At 39.1% G+C, this 21,054-nt stretch overlaps 1 protein-coding gene across 1 annotated transcript in view; it reads left to right on the top strand.

Annotated features, from left to right (window-relative positions):
* The window catches only part of LOC128735978 (cell adhesion molecule Dscam2), a 468,886-nt gene extending 450,747 nt beyond the window's left edge, over positions 1–18,139 (top strand). The window contains exons 20-22 of the mRNA XM_053830464.1: positions 17,170–17,605; positions 17,671–18,068; positions 18,114–18,139. Coding sequence (XP_053686439.1) covers positions 17,170–17,605; positions 17,671–18,068; positions 18,114–18,139 — 860 coding nt within the window. The remainder of the gene's footprint in view (positions 1–17,169; positions 17,606–17,670; positions 18,069–18,113) is intronic.
* The last annotated feature ends 2,915 nt before the right edge of the window (positions 18,140–21,054 follow it).

The raw sequence follows: 21,054 nt of genomic DNA, 5'->3' as shown, positions 1-21,054 counted from the left end.
TTGAAATAAAGTCCAGTCCTAAAAACTTCTTTAATTACGTGAAAACTAAACTAAAATCTGACAATTTTCCATCCATAATGCATCTTGATGAAAATGTTGGGGATAGCCCGGAAAATATTTGTAAGCTTTTTGCAAAATTTTTTCAAGAAATCTATACAACATTTTCTGAAGAAGATCGCGATCGCGACTATTTTGCATTTTTTCCGGATTCTTCAATGGATATTGGCGTTAACCAACTTCAGGCTCAGGATATTTTGCAGACTTTGAAAAATGTGGATGCCTCAAAAGGTCCTGGGCCTGACGGAATCCCTCCAGTATTCATAAAAAATCTTGCAATAGAGTTCACTGCTCCTCTGTTTTGGCTTTTTAACTTATCACTAAAACCCGGAATCTTTCCAAAAATATGGAAAAGCTCATTTCTGGTGCCTATCTTTAAATCGGGCCGGAAATCTGACGTACGTAATTATCGTGGTATTGCCATTATCTCTTGCATTCCAAAACTTTTCGAAGCTATTATCAATGAAAAACTATTCCTTCAAATTAAAAACAGAATTACAGAAATGCAACACGGTTTCTTCAAAGGACGTTCGACTACGACAAATTTACTGGAATTCATAGACCACTCACTGAATGCAATGGATAATGGAAACTATGTAGAAGCACTCTATACGGACTTTAGCAAGGCATTTGATCGCATTGACATACCAATGCTGCTTTTCAAATTGCAAAAAATTGGAATTGAGCCAGGGCTCCTGCAATGGCTTGAATCGTATTTAACTAATCGCCAACAAATAATTAAATTTAACGGAAAGACCTCGAATCCAATTCAAGTCACTTATGGTGTTCCTCAAGGCTCTCATTTGGGACCTCTTCTTTTTATCTTGTATGTAAACGACATTTCCTTCATTCTCAAGGAACTTAAAGTGCTAATATATGCCGACGATATGAAGCTCTTTTTGGAAATAAGAAATGAAGAAGACATCAATGTATTCCAGAACGAAATACACATATTCTACATATGGTGTAAAAAAAGCTTATTAGAACTTAATGTAAAAAAGTGCAACCTTATATCATTTAGCAGAAAAAGAATTACACCGGAAATATCAATAATATTCGGAAATCAAATAGTAGAAAAATGTGAAAAAGTTAGGGATTTAGGAATTATCTTAGACTCCAAACTAACTTTCATCGACCATTATAACACAATAATACACAGAGCAAACAACATGCTAGGTTTTATTAAACGCTTTAGCTATAATTTGTCAGATCCATACACCATCAAAACACTATATAATGCTTATGTGAGGTCAATACTGGAATACTGCAGTATTGTATGGTCTCCTTTTTCAATAACGCACGAAGAAAGAATAGAATCAGTACAAAAACAATTTCTCTTATATGCTCTTCGTAAATTAGGTTGGACAGCATTTCCTCTTCCATCATACGAAGCACGCTGCATGCTTATAAATATACAATCATTAAAAGAGCGTCGTATTTATGCAATGGTCTCATTTGTAAACGATATCGTTTCGCACCGTATTGACTCAGCAACACTTTTAGCAACACTTTTATTCACCTACCCGGCAACTTCGTAATCGAAATTTATTTGCCATAAGCCATTATCGTACTAATTATGCAAAATTCGGTCCACTAAATCGTATGATGGCAGCGTACAATCAATACTGCGAAACCATTGACTTTACAATGTCTCGGCATAGACTTAAACATCACTTTAATTCAATACGTAATCATAACGCGTAGATAACGAAACAAAGGAATAAGAACACTTTTTAATCACCATCTAATTATAAGACTTCTATATAAGAAACTGTATATGCATTATACTAGTCTACATCGGTTGACGAAATAAATAAATAAATAAATAAATAAATAAATAAATGAATACACCACTGGATGTCCTTATTTGTGATGTTGTCCGCGGCTACTCATTTACTAGTGGTAGGGTTGTCAAGTCTGAAAATTACAAAAACCGGCTGGTCGGTCCTGCCTTAAAAAAATTTTCACAATCATTGGGATCTGATACATTCATAAAAAAGTTATGGTGGCATATCTGGAGTCATATTTGGTTACAAAAATTTATTGAATTTGGCAAAAATTTAAAATTTTCGAAATTTCGAAATTTCATTTAAATAAACGTTGAAACAGGGTATCGAACAGTATCTCAGAGTAACGTACGTATACTGTATAGATGGGAAATTTTATGATGAACAACTTTGCCGAAGAAAGTATGGACAAATGTTCAAATCTCGTTGAGGTATTCACGTTTTTCTGAAGGCGGGACCAAACATATTTTCGTAATCTTCAAATTTTAGTAGTTTCACGTGAAAAAGGTAAATGAAAAAACTTGAAGTATTTATTCTAAACGTTACCTAGGTGTTTGATAGGAAGAAATATGCACCTTCCACAGAATTTAGTACCATTTTGGCTCAAGAATTTAAAAAGGGCGTATTTATTTTAATAGGTAGGTAGGTAGCTCCCGAAACTAGGGTTGCTCCAAAATGATGCCTAAGCGTGAGTTGTAGAAAATTAAATTTTTAACCTGAAAAAATAAACTCTGAAATTTTTTTTGACCCTTTTTGTACTATCAGTAGATGGTAGAATTAGCAAGGTGTATTCAGACAAATTGAAAGGTAATAGTTATTCTAGTTGCTAACATGTTAATATAACATGGATAACATATGAAAAGGGCACATTTAAAATTAAAAATATAAATATATTAAACTTTTTTTTTTCAAATATCTTAAATACGGCTGCATTTAGAAACTAATTATTATTTTGAACACGTGTTGTCAAGCACATACGAAGTTTTTTTTTTTTGAATTTGAAGTTGTTCTTCAAATTCAAATTACATATATGTATAACGAGAAATATAAGAAATATAATAATAATCTTAGGATACAAAATATTCATAAAAGTCGTTGTTCTACAAAATCCTTTGATAAATGTTGCACCATTTCAGAAAGTCTCAAAATGCATCAAATCACCACTATTTTTCAAAAAAAATCGAAGTTACCGTTTGCTGTATATTTTATTTTACATTTTTTCCTGACTTTAGAACATAGTGATTTTTTCCAATGTTTATTTTTTCATGTTCAAAACTCAATTTTCAAAAGCTCACGCTTGGGCGTCATTATGGAGCAAGCCTAGTTTCAGGAGATACAATTTCTCAAACATAGTACCTATTAAAATAACTACGCCCTTTTTAAAAGTGATTCTTGAGCCTAAATGGTGCCAAATTCTTTGGAAGGTGCATGTTTCCTCTTATCAAAAACGTAAGTGACGTTAGAGTAAATAGTTCAAGTTTTCTCATTTACCTCTTTCACATGAAACTGCTAAAATTTGAAAATTACAGAAATGTGTTTTGTTCCGCCTTCAGAAAACGGTAAATATCTCAGCGAGATTTAAAGATACGTCCTTACTTTCTTCGGCAAAGTTGTCCGTCATAAAATTTCCCATCTATACAGTATAGCTACATTGCTCTGAGACACTGTTCGATACCCTGTTTTGACGTTTATTCAAATGAAATTTCAAAAATTTTAAATTTTTCCCAATTTCAATAAATTTTTGTAACTAAATATAACTCCAGACATGCCACCATAACTTTTTTATGAATGTATCAGATCCCAATGATTGTGAAAAAAATAGTTGAGTACCTTGTTCATCTATTACAACATTTCTAAAAATATTTTTTTGAATTTACTCCTGCAAAATGCCATTTTTTTCATAAAACTCAAATGTGCGACCCCTAAATCGCGGCAGCCAATGTTGACGTCATATAAAACTTTTGTTGTGACACCCTAAGCTATCATTTGAGGGGTGAGCCCCCGAGTTTTCTGACATAGTGCTATTTTGGGACACTCTAATATACACGTGTTTACGGACAAACTGACACGACCGATCAGAGCTATTGAATCGAGTGATTGTTTCGCGCGCATCTCTCGGGACACTCTCAATTTCCTTCGAGAAGCAGCTTGGGTTTAGACCATGTGACGGCTTATCCTGCATGCTTTTCAACATCGCTCTTGAGGGGGTGATCTGAAAACAGGACATCCGAACAAAAGGCACGGTTTATAGTATGGGTATAGAACTTCTAGTCTTTGTAGATAACTTTGATGTCATAGCCTGGATCTTTACGACGGAGACGATAACCGTTGACGGCGACGAATTAGAAGTGGTAGATGTGTACGTGTATTTGGGCTCGCTGGTGACCGCGGACAACACTAGCAAGGAGAACCAGCGGCGCAAACAAGTGGAAAATCGGGCTTTTGCCCTTCGTAATACACCGCGGTACGAAGCTGACAATGTACATAGCCCCCATTAGACCGGTAGTTCTTTATGGATTTCAAGCTACGACGCTACTCACCGGGACATTCCCTTCCTTGCCGCGTTCGACCGGAAGGCATTAGCGGAACTAGCGCACATTTCTAGGGGGGCTATAGTCCCCGGTATTTTTTTCGGCCATTTTTTGGTCGGCCAGGTCCATTTTTCTAGAAGGGTAAATCTAAGCCCCTCCCCACCGCCCCTCCCCACTAGTTCCGCCAATGCCGGAAGGTGCTGCGGATAATAATATTGATAATACAAACTGAAAGCAGGGAACTACAGGCGCTACTTGAAGACTCTCATCGTACATCTGGTTTCCAACATGCGAAAAGGCTGAACTCGAAAGCAATTTGCGGCTGCTGAAACGCCTGGAAAATTGATGATGAGTGGTCAAAGATCGACTCGAATTGAGACAAATCATTGCATGTGTTTTAAAGCCTTTGGTATGAGAAATTTCATTTCGACCCTTTTCCATTTCTCTTCGCACAAAGTTTCTTGAAGGCTTAATTCTCAAGATATTTTTATTTGGAATATTGGCTTTTATACTTTTTATGTCATTTGGAGCGTTTCCAACTCAATATGCTGCAAAATAAACCATTTTTGTCACGATTTTTCATTCATCATAGTTTTTTGGTCAAGAGACTTCAAAAGAATGAGATTTTTTTTTCAAAAAATCGTATCTTGAAAATTACTTATATAATCAAAATGACGTCACGTCAAAATCACTGAAAAAGCAAAGTTTTCAAAATCATGATAAAATTTTGAAATGAAATCTGACTGCTCTTTTTACACACTCAAAAGCAAATTGTTGCAACCCGATGTTCAGATCCTAGAAAAAGTTACACAAAGAAAGTACAACGTATCCTTCAAGAGCAACATTTATTTGAAAACACTATGTTAAAACGGGTCACAAAATTTTACACTCATTTTTGTAATCGGTTCGCTACAAATTAAACAACAACAAACAAGCCACATAAAAATTTCATTGCAAGCTTTATGTTCATAGAACAGAATTACAAGAATTTGCGAGGTATTTTAACAAATATATTCAATAAAACGAGTCGCTATGAAGATAAACATGAAAAATACGCGCGTTGAATATGACAAACGGGTAGCATATAAAAACCAGCAATTTTTATATGGCTGCCTGGCACCATGTATTCAAATGCATATGACTAGGGCTCTATTTTGATATTACACTGTGACATATATCTGGCGCCGAATAGTATGACAAATCTTGATCATATATATGGTGTCATTTGTTCATTGCTATATAAATATGGCTATTGCACCGCGACATATATATGACATAAGACTGCATGACGGGCCGCCGCCATATGTATGTCGCCATATTAATTATGCCATATTTATTTGGCTATTACACCTATATGACAAATTTATATGGCAAACTAGTCATATTTGTATGCAAGTGTAATAGTACCTTAACCGTTATGCTAGCGCCAGAAGCTAGCTGTTTTGAGCTTAGCGGCATCATCACTATAGCTTTCTAACTAATTTGACATAAGTTTTATCCAAGTGGGGACATTTCGCTTGGAAATCTGTTCTCTGTGATTGAACTTAGAAATCAAGTAATATTATTATACACTACGAAAACTTCACAAAGAGCTAATGTCATTGAAAGCGCATATAGAGCAAAGCTTGACAACGTGGATATTGGGAAACTGGGGCACACGAAAAGAGATGTCGCTAGCGTCTTGTTTAAAAGCTTACACACCATTTGTGTAATATTTTATATGAACATAATTGTCTGTTCTCTGTGTTATCATTACTTTTCTATTTGCGACAACGATAATAACTGGTTGCATTTAACGTTAGATTTTTGACGTAGGACTACGTCTTACGGCAAGTTTTGAGATAGGGTGTCATTCCAAAAAATCGAAAAATTCGAGCGTCACGAAAAATGAAAGGTTTTGAGCGCTAATAGCTCAGCGGTTTTCCTATCGATTTTCAATATTCTTACACCAATCGATCGGAAAATCTTCTAAGAATTGACCCAAATGAAGAAAAGTATGGATTATTGATGTTGAACTATTGAAAAATTGAAAATAATGAACCTATATTTTACCAGAATTCTCGCTTCGTGATTGGTTGGAAGATTCTTTGCGATGATCTAAACCTATACCAATTTGATATCTGTGCTTGGGAAATGGGAAGTAAGCCAAAACAAGTGACCAAGTTTCCTCATTTCAACAAGATTTCTTAACATCGCGGTTAAACCTAGACCATTTTGATGTCCTTGCTTGGGAAGTACGCCAGAAAGAGTGACAAAGCCCCCTCGTGCCAACAGATTTCTTACGAACGTGATTAAACCTAGTCCAATTTGATGTCTGTGTTAGGGAAGTGTGCCAGAAAAAATGTCACAAGTTCGTTGTCCCAACAGATCGCAAATTCTTTACTGCGAAACGATTAAACCTCGGCGAATTTGATATCTGTGTTGGAAAAATGTGCTACAGCTGTAGTGTTCGATTATAATACGACTCTGTATGAAGGTGAAATTAGTCATCTTCGATTCTGCCAATTTCAAAAGCAGTTTTTTTGTTTGAAACAAAAATTCGGTTTATGAAAATATATTCGCTGTGTTCAGATTGGCAAGAAGAAGGCAGTATATACATTTTTATAAACACAGTCCCGCTTTTGGGCCGAAATTGGGCTTCCCGACGAAAAGTCAATGACTGCTAGTTTCCCGTGAATACGCATGCTTACCGTTTCATTAGAAGTGTATTGAAAAGATGTGCTGTTGATAAAATAGGATTGAATTGGTAAAATCCCTTCAACGTGGGGAACCATGTGTAATAAAAACAATCTTTAATTTCAGTAAGGTAGCAGGAAAGCAATAGTTTGTGTTCTTGATTTTGTTAAATTATTTTCAAATGCACAATCTTTTGAGAATTGAACGTATGCAATGTTACTACTTTGATAAATGTTACATACAACACATGTAGCATGTATATATGTTGCATATAGTATGTATACATGAAGAATCGAATGATTACAAGCATGAATACATGCCACAATCACTACAAAGAGACTTACGTAGTCCTGCGTCACCTATATATGCGGTCGTGTCTTGTACACAACCCCTCTGATTTTTCCTCTTCGCGAATCTCTAAGCTCAAAAAAGGTTGTCCCACATCAAATTGCACCACGGAAGAAACGTTGTAGAAAATTACTTAATTGACCGATCCTTTTCAAACTTCCAGACAATAAAATATAACCCAGTAGAAATCTTGTGGCATATTTATTTTATTCATCTTCGATACCACAACCGTATGCACGCACCTCACGCTTAACTTCATTCATAAGATTCTGTACAACATCTGGTTGCAGCTTCTTCAGAAACTCTCTTTTCTCTCATGTCTTCCTCAGATTTGACCTCGTTGGGATACTTCCGTAGTGTCTGCTTCATAATAGTCCAGTATTTTTCGATGGGCCTTAGTTCCGGTGCGTTGGAGGGTTCATGTCCTTGGGTACGAAAGTAACCCCATTAGATTCGTACCACTCCTGAACATCCTTTGACTAGTGACACGAAACTAAATCCGGCCAGAAGATCGTAGGCCCTCGTGTTTCTTCAGCAGAGGAAGCAAACGCTTCTGTAGACACACCTTGAGGTAGATCTGCCCGTTTACAGTTCCGATGGTCACGAACGGCGCACTCTGTTTGCCACATGAGCAGATCGCTTGTCATACCATGTATTTTTTGACAAACTTTGAAAGTTTCTGCTTCCTTACTTTCTCAGGAACATCAAAATTGTGCTCAGAGTTTCGTAATAACGTTTAACCCACCCCGGTGAAAACTTTGACGTTTGCGAACAAAATAGGTGAAGCCAACATAGCTGGATCACTGGATCACTTTTATACCTATTGGATCACTAGTGTGCGTGTAAAAGAACGATTCACACGATATTTCTGCAGCGCCACACGTGATTTTCGCTGCATTATCATTTATTTCTTGTCCTAAAGGCAACGTTTTCTGTTTTTTTTTCATGTGTGGACTCATCACTGCGGCCAGTATAGTTGATCTATTGTGATATCGCCCGGGTGTTTGCTGTATGACCTGCATTGCATTTCTTTTAGCTATAATGGCTATTAAATGAGCGATATGCTTATTAAATTTTATGAGTGCTTGTGTGTATTGGGGTTTACCCTTCCTTCAAAGCTTGATGTACTTTACCCACATATTCCTCACTGCCAGTACTATCCCCATATTATAGCCGTCCTTGGCGAGGACTCATTCGTACCTCTAACCAGTACACTAAACTGTAGGAGGGACATTTGCACTGTCAAGAGGCGTCAGAGGGTAAATATAGAATTCAGCATGAAGGAAAGGTAATTGGAGGGGCCTGAGAATAAACCCATGCTAAAGTCACTTGACATCGAATGACTTGATTCTACTTAGATTCGAACCCACGACCACTCGCTTGTCAAAGCAGACTCGATAACCTTGCGGCTACGGAGCCCCCCTTTTCTGTTTCGTTTTCTGTTAGTTGATAGTAAATTATTTTATCGATGAATTGTTATTGCGATTCATGTAAAATTCTTCACTTCTACGTGATTGTTTTGTTGGCTTGATCGCATCACTTCACTGCCGTGTGAATGCTGCGTATTAAAAGCAAAACGCCTGTAGCGCCACCTCATTTTGTGTCGGTTTCAGAAAACATAGTAGATGCCAGGGGGTTAGTTTAACCACACGGCTCACCGTTGACTGCACGATTCCGAGTGGTTTTCCGAAGAGAGTTGAAAATTTTCCAGGTGTTTGCGCAAAATCAATTCTAGATAGCTCTAACAAAAGGGCGAATGTCGCAAATGTAAACAAAACGGGTGAGTGTTATTTTTTGCTGGACCAGTATAGGAAAATCAACCCTCACTCGGTTGGTTTACGCTTGCGACATCCGCCCTTTTGTTAACTCTATCTTCAATTAACGACGTTGCTTTTCGGGTGACGCCATTTTATCAAATTTTTGAAAAACTGACAGCAATAATCAAATATCAGCGTAAACAGCACAGCACATAGAACAGATATCCAGGCGTAAGGTACCCACGTGGATAACACTTATGTCAAATTAGTTGGGAAACTATAGTCACTAAAGGCGCATAAAATTCTACAATAAACTCACAACAGCAAGTTTCTGGCGCTAGCATAACGCTTCAGTCCATATATATTAGCGCCAGGGAAGCCAAAGGTTGTTAGTGTGCAAATCAAAAGAATGATTTAGTTGCACTCGAAATATTCCGCACATATTAACTAATGGAAAATTTTCATATGAAAATCCTTATGATTAGTACGTGCCACATATAAACACAACACCACCCAGAAGTACACATGAAAATTATATGCATATGAATAGTATGTGCAAATTTTTAAAGTAAATTTTAAAAACACATAAATGGTAACTGTTTGGCACATAAAGTTCATTTACTGGGCACATGAATATGAATATGAATATGAATATGAATATATGGTACTACCACCTGCCTTAGCAGAACATCCGTTCATAGCAATGAGCCTATCATGTCAAAAAGAGTTGAACAAATTCAACGATTGGTCATGCTTCCCAACTCTTGTATGAAGGGCCAAAAGGGAATTGGTCGATAAGCAACATCACTTACACGTACCCGGGAAAAAATCTATGTGTGAAACATATAGAAACTATACGAAAAGTTTACTCTGTGTGGGAAACTATAGTCACAGACAATCAGACATAACACTCGTTTTCCATTCTTCGTACCGATTATTTATTGTTTATTGTTTATTAATTAAAAGTCAACAGATTTTTCTATCCTACTGACTACTTAAAAACTAATAGCAAGAGCTCTAAATCGGGTTTTCAGCACGTTGCGGCTGACGTCAAAGCCGAAGTAGGACACAAAACGGTTGAAGTTCCGTTGTAAGCCGGTTATAGTACCGAAAGTACTGTAGTTAGTTCTCCGATGTGGTATATGCAAGAAGGAATTGTTCCGCGTTAAGTGAGACCGAGTTAAGATGTCTAGTCTTCCTAGAATCCAAGGACAGTCAATCCGGGATGTCAGAACATCTGATACGAAGACGGCTCTAGTTACGTCCCGACGTGTTTGCAGGGTGTCCAAGTTGATTAATCTGCAGCGCTGTTCGTAGCTTGGTAGCCGGAACGGATCATTCCATGGTAACCTACGGAGGGCAAAGCGGGTGAACCTCCGTTGTACCGACTCTATTCGAATGACGCCGTTTTGGTAATACGGGCTCCATACGGGTGCGCAATACTCGAGGTTGGAGCGAACCAACGCACAGAAGAGTGATTTCAAACAATAAATATCGTTGAAGTTTTTGGCGATGCGCATGATGAATCCCAGGTTTCTGCAGGCCTTGTCGACAACGAATGAAACATGCTGTTTGAAAGTCAATTTAGAGTCCAGCAGTACCCCAAGATCCTTGACGCAATCTATACGGCGTAAGGGTACGCTTGATAATCGGTAATCAAATATTATAGGGTTCAGCTTTCTCGAGAACGTTATCACTTCACATTTGTCGGGGTTTAGTATTAAGCAAATGTGTTCGCACCATCCAGCGAATATCAACAGTTGCTCCTGGAGTGCGAGAGTGTCCGTTGAATCGTTAACTTTCGAAAACAGTTTCAGGTCGTCGGCGAACACAAGCCGAGGACCTTTGAGCATTAAGTTGACGTCGTTGAAATAAATAAGGAAGACCAACGGTCTGAGATGGTTACCTTGTGGGACTCCAGAAAAAGCGGTGAAAGCCGGTGAGGTGAAGCCATTGATAGACACGTTGATAGGACGGTTCGTCAGATACGATTTAAACCACTGAAGTAGCGGCCCTCCAATGCCCAGTTTGTCCAGTTTTGCAACGGCGATTTGATGATTTAGCTTGTCGAAGGCGGCGGAGAGGTCAGTGTAGATAACGTCCGTCTGGGATCGGTCGTCAAAGCAGTCCGTTACGTACGTAGTGAGCGTTAGTAGACTGGTAGACGTTGAGCGCTTCGGCATGAATCCGTGTTGCTCATCAGCGATGTATTGTTGGACGAACGAGGAAATAGGCACGATCACAACGAGCTCGAAAAGTTTCGATAATGCACATAAGGCAGAGATACCTCTGTAGTTGTCTATGTTTCTTTTGTTCCCCTTCTTATGAACTGGAAACATGTAAGCGGATTTTCAAGCAGAAGGAAATATGCCTGAGCTAAACGAGGAGTTAAATAGACGTCGGATTGGAGCAGCGAAGGCATCAATGCAGTTCTTTAAAAATATTGAAGCTACGCCATCCGGTCCACTGGAAGTTGAGCTTTTCAACTTCAAAGCGGCCTGCTTGATCATAGAATCATCAATAGACAGGTTAATGAGAGAATCGCTGAGATTCGGAACGCTGTCTAGAGCAGTCGATACTTCTGTTTCGGACATTCTTTCATCGACAAAGACGCTGGAGAATTTCCGCGAGAACAGTTGACAAATCATATCCAATTTGGTCGCAGTGTCGGTTCCGGTGGAACATGGCTGATGGAAGACCGTCGTCTTTCCGTTGTGCACTAACATATTTCCAGAACGACTGGGGGTTGCGCTTCAGTCTTCGCTCAACGTTGTTTAAGTATTTGCGGAAGCAGTGTCGGCTTAACTTTTTGTAGCGCTTGTTGAGAGCCTGATAGTGGTTTCGCAGATATTGGGTTTTATACCTTGAAAACCTCCTCAAGGCAGCCTTTCATTGGTGATTTTGTTAATTTGCTGCACAGTGGCTGTACTATAGCAGTCGAACAACTTGGTGGTGATAGGGGGAGGAGTTACAGAGCTGAAGTCGACGAACAGATAGTCGTTGCCGCGTTCACGCCAATTAATCCCGGGGAGGTTAAAATCTCCCAGAATTAGCAAATCATCAGAGGCGGAGGCTGCCGAAGAAATTGTGGAGACCGATGCCATATGAGCCTTGAGGAGTACGGCGTCCCTTACTCGATGCGGTGGGAAATAGACAGCGCACAGGTATAGAGAGCGATCGGACAAATTTATAGACACCCACACTTGCTCAACAGGTAACCAGTCGTTGTGTTCTAAGACAGAGGCCTTGAGTTGACGATGAACCGCTACTAAAACGCCGCCGCCCGTTGATTTTCGGCTGTTGTGCGCACTTCGGTCACAACGGAAGACTTCGTAGTTCGGTCCGAAGATTTGTGTGGAGGAGGTTCGTTCGTCAAGCCAGGTTTCGGTTAAAACGATTATATCGTATGGACTATTGACACACGCTAGCAGATAGTCGTGAACGCTTGCATTCATTCCGCCTACGTTCTGGTAGTACACGTGGATGTTTTGCTGGACGTCGCGAGTACTGTTCGGTAACCGGTTGGAAGATGTGCTAGAAACGGGAGACGAATCAACGGGAGGATCTAAATTGGCGGTAGTGCGCTTGTCTGGAAGGGAATTTTGGAAGCCCCTTTCGCTACACCCACACGCAGGGCCGGGACGACTGAAGAGCGCTGGCAGGAAAGGCGCGACTGCGGCGGGGAGGATAGGGACTTCCATGGTGCTACGGTCGGTGCATCCCGGTGTCCTATCGACTTCAAGTATCGGCAATGCATCGTTCGGATAGTTATTTTCCACGTTGCTAGCTGTGACAATTCCGCAGTTTGGTTCGGCCGTCATTTCAAATTTGGGCTTAGTTGGGAATGTCTTCGTTTTGGTCAAAGTGGCGATTTTTAATGAACGAAGGGGAATGCCCCAAAAAAAATATTTGCTAGTTCGAGGGATACTCCTGTTGCTATTTGATATTTGGGAATGTCGATCATAGATGGTGCTAGTGTTCAGGCAAAATGTGTGGTACGATAATTTTTGTTAATTTTTCTTCCAAGTGTTATGTCTGTTTGTCTGTGCTATAGTGGTTGTGACGCTATAGACCAAATCAAGATGACGTCATCTGGCAGATACTGGCGCCCTTGTTTACAAACAGACCGCAGAATCCAAAAAAGTTTCAACTGTTTAAACAGCAAGTTTGTTGTTTAAATCGAGTTTAAACAGCATTAGGACTAAATCTAAAAGCCATTATGCCTGTAAAATGTTAAAAAACACGCTACATTCGCTATAAATGGAAAGGAAAGTTTTCTAAAATGTAAACAAGGGCGCCAGTATCTGTCAATTGACGGTATGATGATTTGGTCTATAGATCATTACACGGGAGCTCCTAACCACACTTTTTTGACAGCACTTGGTGGTTTGTTTACATGGTGTTAAAGTTTGAATTGAGTTTTCTATCTTTGTCCGGCAGATAATGATAAAAAATTATAGTTTTTATTTAAGAGAAAGCACCTTACATGCATTTTAAAGCACCTGACACAGTAATTCTTCACGAAATTTCAAGTCGAAACTGCTGGATGTGACAAAAAACATGTAAACAAACCACCAAGTGGTGTCATTTGACGGCAAAATGACGTCATCGCAAAATGATCTATAGACCAAATCATCATACCGTCAACTGACAGCAGGGATACCAGACTTGCAGATTTGTCTGCAAATTCCAGATTTTTGGAACGATCTTGCAGATCATTATAAATTTGCAGATATTTGCAGTTTTTCTGACTTTTATTGTTTTGGTGCAGATTTTTGTTCGAAGCTCTTTAAACTTTCACAGACTTCCTAAAAAAGTGTGCAGATTTTCGCAGATTATTTTTAAACCAGAAAATTCGAGCAGCCGGAAAACTGCTCGATTTTTTCATTTTTCGAGCAGTTGCAGACATTTTTTTAAAAAATATGGCATCTCTGACTGACAGATACTGGCGCCCTTGTTTACATTTTGGAAAATTTTCCTTTTCGTTTATAGCGAATGACGCGTGTTTACCATTTTACAGGCATAATGGCTTTTTAAATTTAGCCCTAATGCTGTTTAAACTCGGTTTAAACAACAAACTTGCCGATTAAACAGCTGAAACTTTTTTGGACTCTGCTGTCTGTTTGTAAACAAGGGCGCCAGTAAAAACTAAGCATGTTTTAAGCTGTTCCACTTTTTGTGAAAGTGGGTCAAATTTTTTAAGCAAAGCATGTACATAAAAAATGTTACACACTTAATTTTTTTACTGAAAACCGTATTCTTTTACGTATATTTACTAAATAAATAATAAATTTTATAAACTTGGAGCTATCGACTGTTGAAGATTCACGAATTTGGTTTTTTTCGAAAAAAACCAAATTCGTAATAAATTTTAAATGCGATAAACACTGGCGTGCCCAGAGGTAAGGCACCAATTCTACAAAACATGTTTTGGCTTAGAAAACCTGGAAAACCTCAAATATTTAGATGCAAATATACATGGGTCATTCCACGGGAAATTTACAGTCAAATTTTTTTTTCTCTTCGTAATATTTTTTTTACGTTTTTGACGTAGGACTACGTCTTACGGCAAGTTTTGAGATAGGGTGTCATTCCAAAAAATCGAAAAATGCGAGCGTCACGAAAAATGAAAGGTTTTGAGCGCTAATAGCTCAGCGGTTTTCCTATCGATTTTCAATATTCTTACACCAATCGATCGGAAAATCTTCTAAGAATTGACCCAAATGAAGAAAAGTATGGATTCTTGATGTTGAACTATTGAAAAATTGAAAATAATGAACCTATGTTTTACCAGAATTCTCGCTTCGTGATTGGTTGGAAGATTCTTTGCGATGATCTAAACCTATACCAATTTGATATCTGTGCTTGGGAAGTAAGCCAAAACAAGTGACCAAGTTTCGTCATTTCAACAAGATTTCTTAACACCGCAGTTAAACCTAGACCATTTTGATGTCCTTGCTTGGGAAGTATGCCAGAAAGAGTGACAAAGCCCCCTCGTGCCAACAGATTTCTTACGAACGCGATTAAACTTAGTCCAATTTGATGTCTGTGTTAGGGAAGTGTGCCAGAAAAAATGACACAAATTCGTTGTCCCAACAGATCGCAAATTCTTTACTGCGAGACGAATAAACCTCGGCAAATTTGATATCTGTGTTGGAAAAATGTGCTACAGCTGTAGTGTTCGATTATAATACGACTCTGTATGAAGGTGAAATTAGTCATCTTCGATTCTGCCAATTTCAAAAGCAGTTTTTTTGTTTGAAACAAAAATTCGGTTTATGAAAATATATTCGCTGTGTTCAGATTGGCAAGAAGAATGCAGTATATACATTTTTATAAACACAATCCCGCTTTTGAGCCGAAAAGCTGCTTCCGAAATTGGGCTTTCCGACGAAAAGTCAATGAATGCTAGTTTCCCGTGAATACGCATGCTTACCGTTTCATTAGAAGTGTATTGAAAGGATGTGCTGTTGATAAAATAGGATTGAATTGGTAAAATCTCTTCAACGTGGGGAACCATGGGTAATAAAAACAATCTTTAATTTCAGTAAGGTAGCAGGAAAGCAATAGTTTGTGTTCTTGATTTTGTTAAATTGTTTTCAAATGCACAATCTTTTGAGAATTGAACGTATGCAATGTTACTACTTTGATAAATGTTACATACAACGCATGTAGCATGTATATATGTTGCATATAGCATGTATACATGAAGAATCGAATGATTACAAGCATGAATACATGCTACTATCACTACAAAGAGACTTACGTAGTCCTGCGTCACCTATATATGCGGTCGTGGCTTGTACACAACCCCTCTGATTTTTGTCCAAAAAAAATCGACACGTATTTTTCTATTTCGATGTTACTGTTGGAATTCGCAAGATATGATTTTTTAAAGTATTGTAATCTGAAAAAATCACTATTTTTTAAATGCTGATTGTAAACATAGTTTGTAATATCAAAAAATGACTTTCTACCAGATGTGTTCACTATTCCACAAGCTTTCAAAATTGGTATAACATACCCCCTTTCGATTGTTTTTCAATAGTTAAATAGTGCATTTTTATAAACAATTGCAATTTTTTCAAAGTTGGAACTTTTTTTTCTCGATTTTTTTTATTTTAAAATATTTGTTGATCTTTCTCGAAGAAACATGCAAAATTTGGAAATGGAGAAATGAAAACTCTAGAAGTTATGAATTTTTATATCGAAGCGCGCACATTAATGCAAACGACGGGACGAACGCGCGTGGTTCTACGACACGTTACACTTAATAGCATCAAAGGCGGCCTCGTTATGAAGCTGCCCGTGGGTTAGAGCATCGATTGAGCATAACCGCTCGTTTGCATTAATGTGCGCGCTTCGATATAAACATGCATAGCTTCTAGAGTTTTCATTTCTCCATTTCCAAATTTTGCATGCTTCTTCGAGAAAGATGAAGAAATATTTTAAAATAAAAAAAATCGAGAAAAAAAAGTTCCAACTTTGAAAAAATTGCAATTGTTTATAAAAATGCACTATTTAACTATTGAAAAACAATCGAAAGGGGGTATGTTATACCAATTTTGAAAGCTTGTGGAATAGTGAATACATCTGGTAGAAAGTCATTTTTTGATATTACAAACTATGTTTACAATCAGCATTTAAAAAATAGTGATTTTTTCAGATTACAATACTTTCAAAAATCATATCTTGCGAATTCCAACAGTAACATCGAAATAGAAAAATACGTGTCGATTTTTTTTGGACAAAGAACGTAAAAAAAATATTCCGAAGAGAAAAAAAAATTTGACTGTAAATTTCCCGTGGAATGACCCACATGTTTCTTCTGAAAAAAGTGTACTGTCCATAACACTGCCGAAAATATCCATTTTCCTAAGCTCAGGAATGATTTGAAATGGTGGTACCCCACCTCCACGCCAGTGGCAATAAATATTTGTTTTAAAGAAAATTTGGTATTAAGTTGACGACTATAATGAGTATTTTTTTAATTATATCTTATATACATTTCAGCACCACATATTCCCGAAGATCGGGAATTAATTGTGACTAATGCTACATGCTTGAGTCTAAACCTGCATACATGGCATGATGGAGGTTGTCCCATAACGCACTTTTCAATAGAATATCGTCGTTTACATACACCATTTTGGACGACAGTTTCATCAGACATATCAGGAATAGGACAGAATAGTGATAGTATTTCTTTCTGTGATTTTCAACCGGCTGTTTGGTACGAACTAAAGATTGCCTCTAGCAATGACGCTGGAGAAACGGTTGCTCAGTTCAATTTCGCAACGACCACATTAATGGGTGATAAAATTCCACCTCCGGAATATACGCAGATTGAAATAAACAACGGAGACCATTCAGAAGAAGTACCTAAGGACATTCAATGGATGATATCTATTGTAATAATAGCAACTCTAATAACCGTTGTTCTCTTCTTGTTCGTAATTGTTGTACATATAAATATCGAAGCATTAATGTTACTCACGATTAACTTATTTGCAGTGTTCTTCTCGTAAAATACAGGAAAATGTGTTTAACAAACAATAGTGGAAATAATATCGAAGAAATTTCGAACAATTGCATCCAAAAGGAAGAAGCTACCTACATGCGGACTGATCAGATTTATAGTGCTTCACCAGTGAAAATGCTTGACAAAGAAGATAATTCTGAAATGTATGAAATTTCGCCATATGCAACATTCAATGATACAAATGAACAAGAATCTGATAAAGCCGTTTTTCGTAATAGAACTCATCCGGCGGTTGATTACTCTTTACAGTTTCGCACTTTTGGACATCCAGAAAATGAATTACATACTACAGCATATCCACTTTTAGAATGCGCAGGATTCGGGAATGCTAAAAACAGAGCCGGCAGGCATAAGCAGATGTTTAACACAGGTGAGCTCGTTTATTTCATAACTATTATGTTGATTGCCCGATCAGGAGGACAAAATTATAATAGATCATAAAAATAAAATAAGTAAAAACTAAGAAAACTTATCCAATTTAATTCTACTATGTGTATTTTATTCAATGACAGATACGTATTTCGCCTACGACTTGCAGGCTTCCTCAGTGTCTGTTTCGAACAGTTCATAGTAGAATTAAATTGGATAAGTTTTCTTATTTTTTATTTTTAGGTTTCGTATTCTACTAAGACGCTCCAAAAACTTCAGATAATAGATCATGTTATTCTGTTATCAAATGCTCTAACAACGGTTGTTACTAATTAAATATATATTACAACAACTGTTGTTATAAATTAGCCTTCATAAGTGGTTAAAATAACAAAAATTATCACTAAATTGCTTCTAATTAATACCCTGTAATGATTTTATCTAAATTGTAGCACATTGTATTGAGAGTCCAGCCTAGCTTCGAGGTACGATGCTGGTCTAACAAGCCAGTCGTCGTATGCTCGAATCTCGGCTAGGCGGTGCTTGCTAGTTAGAGTCAGTAGGATTGTTGCACTGGCCCCGTAATTTTCCTGTACTCTAACAGCCGGCTGCGAAGTCTGTCGATAAAGAAGGGTAATGTCTAAAGACGGTATAAACCCATGGCTTTGCTTTTGTATTGAGAGTTGATTATCAACACTTAAAAATATTCAAAAATAATACAGCAAATAAAGATATATCAGCAAGCTTTAGTAACTGTTATGTGACGTATTTAGCCGTTATGTGTTCGACAGGATACCCGAGTATTTTTTCAAATTTCAAAGTACGAAATTCCGGATGGTAAATGGTTGAATAATGCGCTCCAGAACTACCACGAAGTTCCACAACCTCTTATTCAACAACTCCTATCTCTACCTCCTCGTGGTACCAACCGGGATACGTTCCTTAGTGGAAATCGGACAACCGGCGGAAACTAGGGTCGTCGTATGCGAACAGAGAAGGGGGCACTCATGCGAAGGCTGAGTATAAACTCTCCGCCTACAAATGACGGATCTCGGTAGAAGCATGTTCGATGAACCTAAAAATACTGAGAACCTGAGCAGAGGGTCCAAAGCCCCCACAGGAGGATGGTTTTAATTGCTGTTATCCATGGATAAAAGTAAAAAAACCATTCTCGGAACTAGGGAGCCCCCCCCTAGGAGAGATTTAGCCCCCCCTAGAAAAATGAACCTGGGCGACCAAATAAAATGGTCGAAAAAAATGTCGAGAGCTTTAGCCCCCCCTAGAAATGAGCGCTAGTTCCGCCAATGAAAAAAACGTGAATGGATAAACCCCAAATCGAAGGTGTCATGCGACCCGTGCCGAGGGATGAACTCAGCCTCAAACGGAACCTGTGGAGTACCAGAGCGCCCTCCACAGTAATCAGCCCTTACCGCATCATGAGGGGCTCTGATGCGGTGGACTCTTCTTTCCCCTCAACTCTTGGGATTCTATATGAGTAATCAAAATAAAACATTAACTTCAGTGAGCGCGGACGGATTAGATAATCCGTTCGCAAGAGGTGGTATCCAGAGATCTCCGCCAATGGATACCAGTAGAAGCGTCAGCGTAAGCGGAAAGGGAAACGGCACACCTGTCGCTCTACGCCGGACGCAGCAATGAAAGGCCCGTTGCTAATAAAAGCAGTCGCAGGAAAGAGAGACATGCTACCAAGAGTGGTAACGGCGTCTCATCAGCTCGTGGCAGGTCACAGCACCCTGGCGAAAGGCTTGGAATAAAGTGGCAGAGAAAGAGACCGACAAGGCGTTTGAATCGAGGTCTGCACAAACGGATACCTACCCGTCAATGACAGCACACCGTGGCCCTCGCGACTATGGAACGGTCCAACGAGCAACTACAAGACATCCACCAAACGTGCAAGGCAGTCCCCAGGGGAAGAAACCCCCACGGGTCCGAAAAAGCGCCTGATAGCAGAGGGTCGTAAGCCAACCGAAGACCTCACTGAGGGTAACAAGATGCTGTTAGCGTCCGACAACCAGTGGGAGTTGGTCAAACAGAAGAAGGACAGGAAGAAAGAGGAGGATCGAGCTCCACCGAAAGTGGCCAGGAAAAAGAGGAGCAAAGGCGATGGCCTTATTCTCAAAACTGAGGGGCCGAAATATTCTGAAATTTTAGAAGCCATGAGAGGGGATGATCAGCTGAAGGGTCTTGTCGCGGATGTGCGGAGTACCCGCCGCTCTTGCACAGGCGATATGATCCTTGAGGCTCAAAAAGAATGCCACTGAAAAGGGTTCTGCTTACAAAGTGCTGGCGTCCTTGGCGATAGCGTACAGATCCGCGCACTAACGCCCGAGATGATTTTCCAGCTTAGAAACCTGGACGAGATCACTCAAGCGGGCGAACTAGCACAAGCTCTCAAGAAGCAATGTAACGTGGTGGTAACTACCGAGGCCGTTCGTCTGCGCAAGGGACTGGCGGGAACCCAGGTAGCAACTATAATACTTCCACTGGTAGACGGAAATGCAGCCCTGAAAGTGTTCCAGCAGCCGGAGGCCTGCTTCCGGTGCTTTGAAAGAGGGCACAAGTCCTGAAGCTGAAAGGGGCCAGACCAAAGCCACTTGTGTTGGAGATGTGGCGGTACTGGCCATATAGCGAGGGACTGTACTGCGCCGCCCAAGTGCATGATATGTACCGGCCAACGAGACGCAAAGCACACAACAGGAGGCCCAAAGTGCCCGGCAGGCGCGCCGGCGACTAAAACACGGGCGTAGTGCAGGCACAGAAAACAGACACCCAAGCGAAAAGTCCCCACTTGGATAAAACTTATGTCAAATTAGTTGGGAAACTATAGTGATGATGTCGCTAAAGGCGCATAAAATTCTACTCTAAACTCACAACAGCTAGCTTCTAGCGCTTGCATAACGCTTATAGTCCATATATACTAGCGCCAGAAGAGCCAAAGGTTGTCAGTGTGCAAATCAAAAAAATCA

Source organism: Sabethes cyaneus, chromosome 2 (genome assembly GCF_943734655.1).
Source record: "Sabethes cyaneus chromosome 2, idSabCyanKW18_F2, whole genome shotgun sequence".
Classification (NCBI taxonomy): Eukaryota; Metazoa; Arthropoda; class Insecta; order Diptera; family Culicidae; genus Sabethes; species Sabethes cyaneus.
This window is presented reverse-complemented; position numbering and strand designations above follow the sequence as displayed.